Here is a 16070-nt window from a genome sequence, read left to right as displayed (position 1 = left end):
ACTTTTATGGTGAGGCACTGATTTGCTCCTGCTGCTTATTCTTTCACCTGAAACCATAATGGTCTGTGATAGCAAACTGGCTGCTGCAAGGAAATGATGATGTGACAGAATATTAATAACATGTGTAAGGAAAAAAACTGCAGGAGTAGAACTCAAAAAAAAAAAAAATCCTGGTCACATGTGGAACAAAAAGAAAGAAAATATTCAAAAAGCAATGGCAAACCCTGAGCTAGTGTAAATGACACTATCTCTACAGACACTAGGAAAAGTACTGCCACTTACATTAACTGGGACTTTACCTTTTCTTTTCCTGTCTGAACAATATAAGATTAAAACTTTGTTGTCATTCAGTTTTGACACTTGACTCTACTTTTTATCTTCAGTCTTGTTTGTGTATGCTTTTTAGTCATTGCCCCTTTCAGGTCTCTGACTGCATGACTACAGACTATAACCCTGTTACACAACACATAGTAGCATTTCATTAATTTTATTTTTCAAGGAAAGTAAGCTTCATGTGATTATACTGCACTACTCTTGTTTGCGGCTTTTTCCATGTCTTCTGTGCATTTGTCTAAAAGGGACATTACACAGCAATACTGTACTTTGAGATTCATGTTTTAATAATTTGAAAGATAATTTTAGGGATTGCTTTGTGTTGTACTAAAACTTCCCTTTCCTTTACTAATTTTTTTATGGAATTATAAGGCTGATTACCAAAAGTACAGTTCTCTTTTATTTGTTTACTGGTTAAAATCAATTAATATAATCTTAAAAGTTGTGTTTTATAAAGAAAAAAGCCAATCTTGAACTAGTTAAGTTTGCTTCAGAGACAAAGAGAATTGCCCTATAGTCAGTTCATCTTAAAATGCTGGCAGCTATCCCTAGCCCTAAGGGTATGACTGTTTCATAGTCATTCCTTTAGAATAATTGCTAAAATAATAAATATGTAAACAGTAAACTAGGAGAACACTATATTTTAATACAGTCCCTTCAAGGACTGAAAATAGGTAGAGTTGATCTTTTTGGATAAAACTGTTGCCAGCAATTTTTTTGGCTAATGACAACTGATGCAGCAGTGTATTGGTCCTCTTATGCAATTGGTTTCTTCTAACAAAGAAATACAATTTATAAATGTATCCAAGAAGAGATCTAGGGATATTTTTGGTAGACTCATCATAATATGTTCAATGCGTGGACCACAGGATATCAATGCCAAAAAGTCCTAATCTCTTTCATGATTTCCTTTATCTAGAGAGTCAGGAGCTTGGCAGAACATTTGAAAGGAAAGGTAAATGTGCAGGTATTGCAATCTCCCCAACGCTATGCTGAGGTAGCAGTCAAATGCAAGCCAGATTCAAGACCACAATTTCATTTATTAAATAATATCTGCTTATTAGGTCATATTCCTCTTATGTTGTATTAATACAAGAAAAATCATGTGTTTCTGATTTCAGACAAAAGAAGAGCGATAAATTTACTCTCAAGACTTCAATACTTCACTTCCAGTCAAATGCTACTAGATCTGAGATTCTAATATAGCAGCAGAATTTTTTTTTATCAGCAACAAGACATGCAACCCTACTAGACTCAGTACTGGCAAATAATTTATTCTAGATTCCAAGGATACTTCAGTGTGTAATTAAAATGTAGTAATTACTGCTTCCAAATTCTGTTTGAAATTAAAGAAGCCAGCTTAGAGAAGAAGAGAATGTTCTACTCAGATATACTAAAGTCAGGTAAGGGTCCTCAAAGCTGAATGTAGCTTTGCCTTCCTTTATGCAATATGCTTACAGCAGACTCTTCTTTTGATTTTATAACTCTATGAAACTCCTTAGTAATTACATTGCAGTCAAACAAATTAGTCTAGGTTTATGAAAGTATAAGGCAGAGCTGAAGCTGGCTTAGTATTTCATACAGCATGAAATAAATCATGGAACCCAATTACACAGTAAAACAGCAGGCAGTTCTACACTGGTAAATAGGCATTTATAGCATCTCATGCTATTAACAGAACAGACCTGCACACCACCATTAATTTAGAATTCCTACTCCCAGGCCTGCAGTGCAATGTTCTCAGCTTCAAACTCTCCAAGAGGAGAGGTGTGAAGTGAGCATGGCATAGTCAGAGTCTGGTGCAGAATAGGGGCGTGCTGCTGGCTGCTGCTGAAAAGAGCCTAGAAGGGCTGTGGGTCTTCACCAAAAAAGTCAGAGGAGTAGTCCCAGAAAGTGTGAAACCCATAGGGATTTGGAGTTCGTTGGGAAAAGCCCAAGAAGGAAAAAGGAAAGAAAACCAAAAAGAATCCACCATAAAGCATATTTGTGGATTCTACCAGGGTAATTTTCTTTCCCTGTTAGAAAAAGAAAGACAATTATTCCAAGAATGGAAAAAGTATTAAGTGGACCTGGCATCTACAAACAGCAGAGGCAAGTCCTGGGCTTGTCCCAAGTCACGAAGCCTAGGAGAAGCCTAGCTTGAGAACTCATGGATTTTGTATCACTTCTCAAATGTCTTTTTTCTAATGATCTAGAAAGAGTTCCTCATCATTCTGATTCCATTTAGGCCAGCTGCAAAATACGGAGTTAGAATAATACTGTTTAACAGCTTTCTAAGAACATTCATGATTAACTGCTAGTAAGAATTCAATATTACTGAGGAAGTACATGTCGGCATACATACACTCTAGTTTCTAGCTGATGTAATACTTATATGCAGAGCCTTGGAGAAAAACCTGGAGTACCAACGACTTCTAAAGTAAAAATGTAATCATTTTCTCAGACTGTGGCATGCCTCAGAGAGGACAGATCTAAATGTAAAACACTATTACTGTACGATCTGCAAGCAAAACACTCAGTTTTCAAGCAACAATTTAAGGTCTCATTAAGGACTCTGGTCTTGATTTCATGGCATTTCTTGGGAAGCAGCTTAGTAGGTGGCATTTGCATTAGGTAGGATCTAGTACAATGCTAAGTGAAAAATTGTGGTAAGATGCTGCCTAGCTGTATGAATTAAGGTAACCTTCATGAAAATGATTAGCCAGTATTGTGACATTATCAAGATCAGTTGTGTTCTAGGATTCTGCTGGTTTTCCATATGGTAATGAAAAAGGTTATGCGTTTTTTGAAGAAAACTGAATTTAACTTCTTTCCAGTATGTTTTATTTTAAAGTGTCTGATTTTCTCCTGTAGATCTGAAATTAATTGTGAATTAACATAACTGTACAATTGAGCTGTTTCTTATTTTTGTACTTAGCCTTTCATAGCAGATCCCTGCAAGAGATCTGTACATTCTTATAAGATAGGGAGCTGAGCTTACAGAATTTATAGCATGTATAAGATCTTTTTAACAAAAAGTGATAAAATGTTCATGTTCTGAAGTTGAGGCTGAGATGAAGAGGGATCTGGTTTTATGTGAAAGGCCATAGCTGAAATTCAGCTAGGAGACTTGCCATCAATACAAGTAAGACTGCATAGATAACAAAGAAATGTACAGCTTGGGAAATGAGAAAAGGACGCAATAAATCTCCTGCTGAGAAAGGTAGATAAGCAACTGTCAGAGGAGAGCGTTTATAGAATGAGCTGGCATTTTTAGCTTCTTACCATCTCTATAAGATGCTTATGTACTAACTACGGTTGCTAAGGACATGTACCCAAGCTGGTGGTTTCATGAAGAAACAAGGTTGTGGTACAAAAAGAAGTAACTTCTGGATTACACAATGAGGTCTCTAACCATTGCCATTAATATGTGTATTATGGAAAAGCAGAATGGGAAATTTTTCACTTCCACTATAAGATATACGGAGAGCTTACTTCCCTTTGCTAGCTTTCAGAATACGTGAATGCTCAAACAGCAAGAAGTAATTATTTTCTAATGGGCAAGAGCCTAATCTAATCTCAACTGAAGTCAATCAGAATGCCTTCCTCTAGTTTGTATGGTTTCTGAATCAGGCTGTAAATATCCCAGTCTTTCACTTCATCTTAGAATTATCACTTTTATAGCATAAGTATGCCAGCCTCTATCATGTGCACAATGCCATATAAAAACACAGGAAAGTAGTTTGTCAATCAGTTCAGAACTGAAGTATTTAACAAGTTACCTGTGGAAAGATCACTGAGATTAAGATAGCATGTGCATCACAAACTTCATGATAAAAAATATTGTGAGGCTATTATGTGCCAAGAAAATAATACTAATTTAATATAGCATCATCGTCCATTAAAATTCTAGAAAAAAATTATTTGATTGGTTTGATCTTTCATCTAGACCGACTGCACTGTTGTGGGGGTTTCAGGTTTTATCTTTCTCCCACATTGTCTTGTTGGTCTTGCAAGAAAGTCGGCCTAAGTTGAAAACTATAGTCTCAGTTTCCTTGTCCCCTACGCACTTGATCTGCCACATGAGACCAGTCACCAGACTCTTCCCAGTCTACTGTGAAAAGAGTCACCAGAGGGAGCCAAGGGATGTACTAATCACCAGCGTGTTCATTATGTGATCACGAGGTGCAATTTGGATAATGTGTTTCTTTAACTTAATACTCCAATGGCCAGAGCTGATGGTAGCAAATAATTCTTAGGCTTTATCTACAGCAGAATTAGCCATTCTGTACTGACTTCAGACACTGCTTATTGCAGCAAGAACCATATTAAACACAACCTTTACCAAAAAATGGAGATGAGATCTTTTCATTGTGTGTGGAGCCAAGGTGCAAGGCAAAACCACAAAACTGGTGGTTAAAAGGAAAGAATGGGCTAGGAGCTTTGCACCTAATAGGATAGTTCTGATAAAATTCTGCCCAAGAGGCCAAGGACTCTGGGGATTTGGAAGTACAAGCAGCTGTACTGGGTACAGGCTACAGATACATATGTATGTATCTGTACTACATATCTATAGATACATATATATAGATACACATACTGTATCTACAGATGCATTGGGGAAGAGAGGAGGAGAGAGGAGAGATCATGTCTCCATTTCTTTACTTTGCACTTTCTGCTTTGATGAAAATTTGGCAGCTGAGGGCTATGTGGCATTTGCTACATGAAGTGCGTAGAACAATTACAGATGTACAGGAACATGCAGTAATGTATCTGTTCTTAAACTATAGGGCTGCACTGCACAATCTGCATACAGTAGCTTCTGACAGTCTGCAATTCATTACTTCTGACTTAAAGTTTTTTATCTGCCTCAATTGTTTCTTGCATCTCTGCATACTAGTGGAAGGCTGGGAGACCAGATACCTCATCAGCACTAACAAAACTTCCTTCCACCCGGCTTTGCAATTATATTTGCCTGTATTCCTGATGTTCAGAGATTCACATAATATAGATTTCTTCAAAACAAATACTTTAAAAAGGATGCTCTCAAGGCTGCTTGGTGTAAGTTCGACCTACTTTTTCCTCTCTAACTGTTTATGTAATGCATTTAATTCTTTGTATTTTCTTCCATGTTCAAATAGATAATTAAGTAGTGTTTTTGTGGGCTAACACAGATGAGCACCCAGACAATAACACGTCTACTTCAAACATAACGGACAAGAAAATCTATCAGTAAGTCAACAGAATTTCATTTCATGTTTTCTGTGAGGAAACCAATCTGTTCAGTGAGGTCTTTGGCCAGGTGTAATTCCCCTTTAACTTGTGGAATGTACTAAATCTCTTTCAGCATTGGGACTTGGTAATGAATTACCTTTCCATAGCAACTGTGTTCCAGGAGTACCCACTCCTGAACTTACAGGGAAATGGTCTTGCTTTCATGCAGCAACTCTGGGACCTGTGAACACTGAAGAACCACTGCCATTTTCCTTTGGAAAATCAATTCAGGCAATCCTTCTCTTCTTCAAGGCAAATTTTAAGGGTCTTTCTCTGCAGAAGTAGCTGTTTGTCCCACAACTTTCATCCTGCATCACACCAACTTCTCTCAGAAACAGAGACCTGATTAACTAATTTTGGCACAAGTTGTCACTAAACAAAGTGATGTACGCTTGCTGGGATGAAATACAGGATAACTGGTCTTCAAATATGGAGAAATATTGCTATGAGCCATCCAATAAGGGCTTTATTGCATAGGCTCAGCTTAACACTGATTTAGGACTTAGACACATTCCTCGCTGCTGCATGTTACAGTTATATGGGGAGTAGAAGTGCAATGTATTAGGAAAAATATAGTTACTGATGTATTTCAAGTTCTTATACAAACCAGAATTGCCAGAAGGGTAACAGATGCTTTTGTCTCAATTGAAAAAAAACCCCAAAAATCTATCGATATGCAACATTTTTAGTTAGAACTACCAGCTTCCACATCTTGTCTTTGTTAGACTTTGTATCTCCCTGTAAGGGAAAACCAATAGTAAAAACCTAAAATATATTAAATTTTCTAGTAATAAGCACAGTGAAAGTATTTGTCCTAAATAAGAATTTAAGATAGAGCGCACAACTATTAAATAATAACACATTAAGTTAACAGAAAATGTCAGGTAGGGTGGATCTGTCAACTAAGCACTGTAAATAGCCTCTTCCACTCAAATCCAATATGCTAGTCTTGATTTTTGCTACATTTTCTTACACTTTACTCATTAATTTTATTCAAATACACAGGGAAGGTAGTGACTGTCCTCCCACAGGAGCACGACAAAATGTGGCACACAGAACTGCACATCACTGCCTACTGTAGATTTTATCAGTGCCAGCTTTGCTCCACAGAAGGACAACACAAGGTGAGTAATACACTTTTCTGCACTAAATTCTGCATTGTAAAAGCCAGCAGTAATCCACAAAACCTCACACTACAAAACCATTTCTACATGTCTTTATAGTATTTCATGAAAAAATGTGGGATGAACAATGATGACATGAACAGTTACATAGATTTTACTTATACGAAACAAACCAGTGCACTGGAGAGTGACCTTGATCTCATACATAATCCTGAAACAGAATATAGTACATAATTATGTTATAGGAAGCTTAACAGCTTCTATGTGAAGTTTCCATGGGGAAGTAGCTGTTCAGTTGACTGGTCACCTTAAAGAAAATCCTAAATGAAAGAATTATATATTAACATCCTCAAGTGGTAGTTGTCTGTAACTGGAAATGCCAATATATGATAAACTTCCCTGAGGTCAAAGGCAATGTAATTAAAAACAACATCAAATGTAAATTTTTGAACCCAGATGAAAAAAAGTAGCAAGGAGAAAGGCTACAGTCAGTATTTATACAGCAGAACTTCTGGTAAATGCAACATAGTATGCAGAAAAAGTCTCACTCTATAAAATAAGTCACTAACTCTCAATAACAAAATAATTTTACAATTTCATCTCACTTCCATTCTGCAGACATCCATAATTCCCTCATGTGCAACATGTTCCTGGCGTCTCTGCTTCTGGACCATATTTATTGTGAACTGGCTTTTTTCAAAATTTTGAAGTAAGGGGTAATGAGGCTGCATTTTCAAAACACTGCAACAGTTGGTTTGTTTTGCAGATGACACACCCATGCATGTGATCAGCACATGCAGTCACAATTGCATTTCAAAACTCAATTACTTCCCATTGTAAAAATTTAATGTACCTATAAAAAGCTAAAAAACTTCACCAACGTCCCCCCACCACCTCCCTTGACTACCAAAAATACAAATATGTAGTCCTGGAGCAACTGATGGGCCACATAAGAATTTCGAGAATCAGCAACATAACTCAGGCATCATTTCAGCCACATATGCAGCTCTGCACAGATTTGAGACTGGTTAGAATAATGGTGTTCCTTTCTGACTCTGTTCCATTCCAACACATTCTGTTTGAGAAAAAATTAACTGTTCAGTGCCACTCAGTATATAGCATCTGCTCCTTGAAAAGTTAGTTCATTATGTTTGGAAAAAAAACCCCAGAAAAACCAAACCCAAGATCAGAAAATCTTTCCGTTCTTATATCCAGTTGTATCACAATACTGAAAACGTGTTTTAATCTTTCTGTCACAAAAGCATTATGCAAGTGTGATGTTCAATTTTCTCATCCAATCAGAAGAACTGTGGGGTAAATAAACACCAAGAAAAGAGGAAAATGACCCCACAGCACACAATGTACAGAACACCAAAACCCTCCCCTCCCTTCCACAAGAGCAAGTACAGAATACAGCAGATTTCAACACTCACGGCTATCGTAGCATATATTGCCCAGGGCACGTCCTGTTTGCAGTAATACTTCCTGGTCTTTGCAGTTCAACAGCTGCACCAAGGGAGGGATCAACCCAGCATCCACACAGGGGTTCCGCATGAATTCTGCAAATAAAGCAAAGCCTGTTAACGCCAGGCCAGCTATTCCAGCTTCATCAGTTCCAGTTACAATGTCCTGGCAACTGGGCCTTTGGTGTGCCCTGAACACGTGCACAGACAAACAATGCAAATTCTCACACGACTTTTTGGAGAATCAGCCCAAGTCAGGATTTGGGCTTAATTCTTGCCATTATTTGCTAGTTTAGAAGGAATTAAGGGTATTTAATTGACTTCCATGGAAACTAATTTAACACAGTTCAGACTAAGCATATTTTTAGTATCACAAAGAAGTGCTGAAAAGAACAGTGAATTCACAACAAATTCAACATGAAGTAGAATTACTAAATAACACAAAAGATTACTTAAAACTAGTACTCTAGAGTAGCATTTTTTTCTCTCTATTGCATTAATTACAACTCCAGAAAAGCTTTTGCTTTAAGAGGATTAAAAAAAAAAAATTAAAGCTCACTAACAGGTTTTTATTTGGAAGGTGAACAGAAGAACAGAAAAACAGAATGTGAAATACAAGAGTTTATATGAGCCCAAGGGTGTGTAGCTTTCCACAATCTGATGCCCGCCATGCGTGGCAAGGGGAAAGGTAGAGGACTCATCCACTGGGAAGCTCTCTGCCCTTCCTTCCTGTTATACCACAGAGAACCAAAGAATTGTTTTGCATCTGTGCAAGTGAACTATCCTGGTGTCAGAGACATAAAGGGCTGTTCTCCAGAGGGAGATACAGCTAGGCAGGCATCGTGCTGCACAGTTTATAAAGGTGGTTTGTAGAAGGAACCATCTGATAACACCAGTGTTGTCTCACAGTTTACTGCAGAGTACTCTTTAGAGATGTAGTATTGTACGGTAAACTGTCAATGTGTTTTTGATTTGTTCTGAACTGCAAATTATCACAGAATCACGGAGTGGGTAAGACTGGAAGGGACTGCAATGGCTCATTTAGTCCAACCTTCCTGATTAAGTGTACTCATCCTAGGGCATAGGATTGCATCCAGATGATTCTTGGATATTTGCAGTGAAAGAGACTCCATAACTCCTCTGGGGCAATTGTTGCAGTGCTTGGTCACCAGTACAATAAAGAAGTTCTTCCTCATACACAGGTATGGTTCCCTCTCTGTCATCTCTTCTCAAGGCTGAACAGGCCCAGCTCCCTCAGCTTTTCCTTGTAACAGATGCTCCAGTTCCCTCTTACTCTTGTGGCCTCTGCTAGGCCTGCTCCAGGAGCTCCACATCTCTCTTGTACAGAGGACTCAGAACAGGACATAGTAATCAGGATGCAGCCTCACCAGGGCTGAATAAGAGGGCAAGTTATGTCCCTTCCTGATCCTAAACAATATTGGATCTTTCAGAGTCAGTTTACCTTTCTGTTACTTAGTCCTTTATGAGCCAGAATGAACCAGGGTTTACAACCCCCTAAAAACAGATGAGAAAATTCTTATGATTCTGGATCAACAGAATGCCTCATGCCAATAACTCAAAGATTTCATACAATGCTTGAAGTACAAATACATCTTCTCAAATACTTCCTTTGTTGCATCTATTACAATGTTCTTTAATGTTTTGGTAGCTACAAAATCTAGTCTCTTTTGTATTTAATCCTGTGTTATTGTAGCTAAAAACTTGTCAGAGGTATGCAATTCTTGTGTGCTGATGTAACTCTGATACATCAACACGCAGATTAAGAAGAATCAGCAATATCTATACACTTGCACAGGTTCAAGAGAAGATAGTTGTGAGCACAATTAACCCACCTTCCTAAGTTACTGTAACATTTTAGAACTGTGGGTAGATGCTATAGTGTGATAGATGGTGATAGTATCCATTGTAATGACCACAACAGAGACCAGACACATCTAGTCTTTAAAACTAGTCTTGACATGTCCTTGTAACATGCAGTGTATTTCTTTATCACCCATTTTCAGCTACATTGTAATATGTATTTATTAGATGTACTTAGTTTCTTCCTCAGTCTTCTTTGTCCTCTCAGCCTCTTCTTCTCAATTGACTGTAAAAACTCTTCCCTGTTACTCAGCTACCCCTGCATCACTTTCCTTTACACCCACTAACTTACCATAGTCTCTACATCATCAAAGCCAGGTGTTTTTGAATCCTCTTAGTCTGTATCAGGAAACGAAACTTGTTCTCTCCTAAAAGACTGAGAGGTCTCAGTCTGTTTCTGCTGTTTGTTTACGTTCCTCCTCCACCCTTCCTCCATTTGGAGTGAGCAGAAGCTTTTTCAGCAACAATCATTGGTCAATAAGCTGAACAAACTTGTATTTATCATGGTCATGTAAGAGCAAGAAGTAAAAGAAATGGTGCCATATGTATCAAAATAGATCTGTGAAACAGGAACAAAGATGTGATAACCGCAACTACTTTTGCAGCTGATACTACACAGAAGTAATAGAAGAATGAGAAGGTAATTGAGAAGAGTTTTTAAAAGGTTTCCACTAATGTGGCTGAGAAATGAAGCAGAGCCTTTGAAGGAAACAGCGAAGAATCGCTTAAGAAGGCAGAAGGAGATCCACTGAGGACAGAGAAACATAAACCAAGAGAAGGACAAGATTTTGAAAGTGAAATGTAATTGTGTTATAGTATTACTGACTGCAAAGATGATTTTCTCTCATTCCTGCACTTGGCAAAGAAGACAAGACTAAAAACCTTGGAAGAGGGTTTAAAAGGTCCACAGCTGAGAAAGAAACTCCCTGTAACAAGCCCATCTGAGCCTTCTGACGCTCACACTTGAAATGCAAATGGCTTTAGTTGGAGAGACATAAGTGACTAAAGGGAGTTTTGTATGTTCGGGTGTTTAAAATAGGAAAAACAAATATGAGCTCAAGCTGGGAGAGGGAAGAGTCATGCGAGCAGAAGAGTTGAAACAGTAAGAGCATGAAGAGGTGAAAAGACAAAACATGACAATGCCACCAAGGCAAGTAGAGAGATTTGATGTAATCAGATGTGTGGGCATTTGATCCGATGAGGGGAATGTAAGAGGAAAACAAGAAACGGGGAAGAAAAAGATGCTCTTGTATTAGTAACACCCAAAACTGTAGTCTCTGCTCTCAGCTTGGCAGTACTGCATGGCATGACCCTCTGGGAATGGGTTTAATGCCTACAATCCACTGAATCTTGGTAACACAAATTTCTCAAAGTGCCCTGAAGTTTGTTGCAAACAGGTACAATATAAGAATTAAACTCTGGTATGTTTATGCAATAAATCAAAGCCAACAACAGAATTCAAATGAGGTATTCCCTGCTAGCCTGCTTAAGCAACTACTTAAACAGAGTTAGAATTCAATGAGAAATACCCACATTATCTCAGTCTTGAAAGCACTGGGACCTTAAATAATTTGAGAACCTTCATTTTAACCCTGGCTGACAGGGATCCCAGTTATACCTTCTAATGACTCTACGGAAAAGACAAAAGCAATTTTGTATGATCAACCAGGTAAAATGCCAGCTTTTCTGAGAGTGTACATAAAGCATCAGTTTAGAAGCTGTCAGGAAAAAGGACATATTAGAAACTATTCAGACATTTTATGTGGGACTTCGGATATTGGCTAAAATGCTCTGTAAGAGAAATTTTGCGGAAACAATACATAGTAATCAGTTTGCCTATTGATTTGATTCTCAAATTTCCCTCCTCAGATAGGAGCTAAAAGGACCAATTCTGAGGACACACAGTTGACAGTGCTGTTCTACAAATACTTACTATGATTTCATTAAATACGGAAGAAAACCCATGATGTATTTGCCTAAATCTCTATCATTCTGAAACACTTCCAAATTTCAATTTCTATGTATACATCTTTTATTGGTTCTTTATCTAAATAAGCTTAACACTTAAAAACTAAACATATGTCTTTTCTCATTAGTGCTGTTTCTGAATAACCATATATAGCTCTGTTTTGAAACCAGTATATTGGGTGGAAGTCACCATGGGGGTATCAGTAACAAGCTGTAGTTTGTGATTCCTCAGAAAAGGTGGAAATGGAATATGAAAGCAGTCAGCAAGAATGTAGCCCTTTCCCTGGAGAGGCACTAGCATGAATTAACAAAGGAAGAGGGATAAGGCTGCCAGGACAGCAGTTAAGAAACATTCTACTTTTCTCTGTCTGGCCTGTGGGGAAGGAAAGTCCAAAACGGAATCTGTGCCTCTTCAGCTGTGACAGCAGCAAGTCCAGGAGTGAGAAAAGTCAGCCACAAATCTCCTCTACCCTCATCATGGGGTCTGCCCATAGTTCCTGCCTGCAGGTACGAGGCCATTCTTCTGGGCTCAAGATATGCAGGTATTAGGTGAGCTTTAAGATAATCCTGTCTAAAGAAAAATTTAAATAGTTTTTTTATTACCTCTGATGTTATATTATATACTGTATATATATAACACATACCAAAGTGGACATGATTCTTACTTGGGACTTTGGGCATTTACTCCAACATATATAACGCTCTTTAAGTAGGACTAATTGGTTTTAGTGTGGTATCAAAGGACTCATAATGGTTATAATCTTAGGACAAATATCAGACCAAAGAAATCATCTACTATTCCCTTAACCACCTGTATAGATGCTACTTCTGTAACTATGGGCACCATGCATAACTAGCTGCACACATTGTGTATGTCTCTTTTTCTACATGCCTTTCATATAGAAATGCATTTCATCAGTGCTGGGCTATTTCTGCCCAATAAATTACATTGCTGTCTTAAAAACTAAACAGTACAAAAGTAAGAGTAAAATAAATTCCAGCAGCCAACAGCTACTTTGATTGTATTAAAAAGTACCAAAAAAAATTTAGACAAAACAAGAAGAGTGAAAGGGAGGGACATGAAAGGTGTCTATCTATAAAATGAAAACATAAATGAAGTAAAACATACTGACAAGTGAGGTGAAAAACTGAAGATGTTCCAGCAGAAAAGTTCTTGTAGAAAACCTCACCATTTCTGGCTACTTCTGCTATGATGTTAGCTACTTTTGCTGTGCAGGAAGATTGTGGCGTCAACAGACTCGCGAACACCTGAAGAACTCCACTTTTCTGGATTTTTTCACTTGTCTCCATATCTGAAAAACACATCACACAAAAATGACTTGTGCATCAAACTGCTTTGGGAAAGAACAGAAAGAAAAGCAGAAGTGAAGTCTTCTTAAAAGTAATTATGATAGTCATTATGTCCCATATCAGAAGCCAACTGTTAGTTCAGTAACCATACTTAATATATCTGATGCACTCATGGAACGTTATACTTGGCCACTTCTAATCAACTGACCTTTATAAGGTGACTGCTATATAAGTATATATAGATACATACTCAGGCTTACATGGGGAAAATACTGGAGAGACTAAAGGTCATAAAGTGATATGCAGCAGATAAAGGTATTATGTAAAAGTCAAGGAATGACACTTTGAAGAGATGAATTATTGGATATGTTCAAGGAATGATGGGGAAAGTGGTTACAGTTTAGGGTACAGCTTAATGCAGTGTAGGAATCAGAAACTGGAGAAGAGGGAGAGCTAAGATGATTCTGGTTGTAAACTCCTCTTTTTACACTCAAATATCATGTGTTAATCTGTTAGTGAGTAGTTCCAGCACAGACTCAGTAGAAGGGAAAGGGAAAAACACTGAGTTTCCCGTAGCAGATATGAAAGATTTGTGACAAAAGCTTTCCCCTTTCTGTATGTAGAGGAATTGTGCAGCTGCTCCCTAACAGGGCTCCACCTAACATTGCTGGCCAACAGCAATGCTCTGTAACAAACTGAAAACCAACATCGATTCAATTGCAGTTAAAGACAAGGTACTAGATGCTATGATGTATTTTGCTAACGCTTTTAAAAATGGCATATTTGAGATGAATATTAGTGTGACACACAATACAACTAGATGGTAGCTATCATTTTAGAAAGCAGCATGACTTCTTAAGCCAAGGGAAGTTATTTGCATTCTTCAGAGTTTACTGTGAGATGCTCCAATTGACGACTTTTGCAAAGCGAAACAAATCCATCTGAATGCAGTTTGCAACCACTCTTCGGTTGTGCTTCACCTGGAAATTGGTAATAGCATACTACCCTCTCTGTACTCTTCCTCCTTCCTTTCTCCACTCTCACAGCTGCAATTGAATTTGATTTGTGGCAGCCCCAGGACTACTCTGCTGCCTTTGAGTGGGAGAGATCCACTCCAGCTGCTCCTGAATAGAAGCCAGCACAAGCCTGGCAGAGGTGACTCCCATGGGTTTTGTGGCTCACACAGAGTATGTACATGCTTCAGTGTCTGGGAACTGGTTATGTCTACATGACAGAAAAAAGACTGAAAACAGAGAACTTCAAGTCTGCATTGCAGTTATGCCTCCCATTTCTGTATATAATTCCAACTTGGGAATTTGGTGTTTGGCTATGACCACTCACAATATGTCAGTGATGACATCTGACAACAAACAGATTAGGCATCAGTAACGAGTAATCTCAACATCTCATACATATTATAAGTGCTAATTATTATTAACCTATTTGCAATCTAATTAACTGCAATTTTTGAAATAAACCGAAAAAAACTCTCAAAAGATATAATATAAAGGAGCTTATGGCTTATTTGAAAGCTTTTATAAACTCTGACATACAGCATATACTTAGTAGTAATATTTTCCAATGGATATAGACACAACAAAAAAATAAATCTGAATTTAGAGAAAATCATATCAGAACTAAAGATTAGTCCAGACATCTTAAATGTCTGTTAAGGAAGAGCTTCTCACTCTCTTAAGTTCAAAACTCAAAGTACAGAATTCAAAATGCAAAATATGGGTATGTGTGAACCTGTATTAGTAGGCAGGAGACAATAATGCATTTTCTCCTGTCATGCTGCTGAGATACACGGTATCCAGTCGTATTTTATTGGTCTGTAGTTTGATGGACTCATTACTGTGCAAAGCATAAATTACGTAAGTAGAAGTACTAAATATATCCTGCAAGAAGTGGGAAAATAAAATTAAATGCTTCTCCAGGTAAGTTGTGTGCAGCAGATACACCCTGATTTATTTTATTAAGAAAAGCAAGTGAGCATCAATAAAAGCACAGCCATAACAGACCTCTCAGAAAGGGGGAAACCAGGTACCTGGGATCACACACATGAAAAACTAACCAATGACTTTTCCTACTCTGAAGAAGTAGAGGAGGCACTACTGCATATACTCATCCCTTCAAAGCAAAATCCTAATGTTTCTTGTTAGCCAATTGGGTATCAATGTCAAAATTTTGCTAGTCATAAAAGAGGGAAGATGGATAAATTTGACTAGCAGTGAGGGCAGAACATCCCTAGGTGAGTGCTCGAGCATCGTTATTTTGGGGAAAAGCACATTACTCTGGCTGAATTACTCTGAATTACTACTATCAGACAGCCCACAGTGCTCTCTTGAAGCATTTTTGCCAGGAATTGCCTTAGGTGTAAAAAATGCCACAGGGTGCTTCAGCTGGTCTACTCCAAGTCTTAGTAAGCACTGCTCTTCCTCTGCAGAACACATACAATTTACATTTGGTGTAATATACAAATTAATTCAGTTTCAAAATAGAGAGATGACAGTATGACACTAAATCTTTGCAAGTAGTTTATAGTAGGTCCTCCTTATAAGGCATCCTAAGAGAATGTGCCAGGAAAACTACTCTTCCATCCTCATGCACACTACTCTGTTTAGTATCTGCAAAAAAAATATCTGTTTTTTTCAGGGATTCTGTGTTCGTCATATTAAAGTTCTAATAAAGAAGGTGGGGAGAAAAAAAGGAATGTGCTGTAATATACAAATCGATT

The 16070-nt window shown here is 37.8% G+C and overlaps 1 protein-coding gene across 4 annotated transcripts in view; it reads right to left on the bottom strand.

The window, feature by feature from the left end:
- Positions 1 to 16070, bottom strand: part of RAP1GDS1 (Rap1 GTPase-GDP dissociation stimulator 1) — a 96478-nt gene that overhangs the window by 34489 nt on the left and 45919 nt on the right. For 3 of the 4 annotated variants that reach the window (XM_033059836.2, XM_033059837.2, XM_033059839.2), the window contains 2 exons: positions 13213 to 13335; positions 8144 to 8269 (listed from right to left, as the gene is read on the bottom strand). In XM_033059836.2, the coding sequence (XP_032915727.1) occupies positions 8144 to 8269; positions 13213 to 13335 (249 nt within the window). The remainder of the gene's footprint in view (positions 1 to 8143; positions 8270 to 13212; positions 13336 to 16070) is intronic. The other variant, XM_033059838.2, reaches the window with a different exon arrangement.

The sequence above is a fragment of the Catharus ustulatus genome, chromosome 5, assembly GCF_009819885.2.
Source record: "Catharus ustulatus isolate bCatUst1 chromosome 5, bCatUst1.pri.v2, whole genome shotgun sequence".
NCBI lineage: Eukaryota > Metazoa > Chordata > Aves > Passeriformes > Turdidae > Catharus > Catharus ustulatus.
Note: the sequence above shows the minus strand (reverse complement) of the source record. Positions and strands in the feature narration are given on the sequence as shown.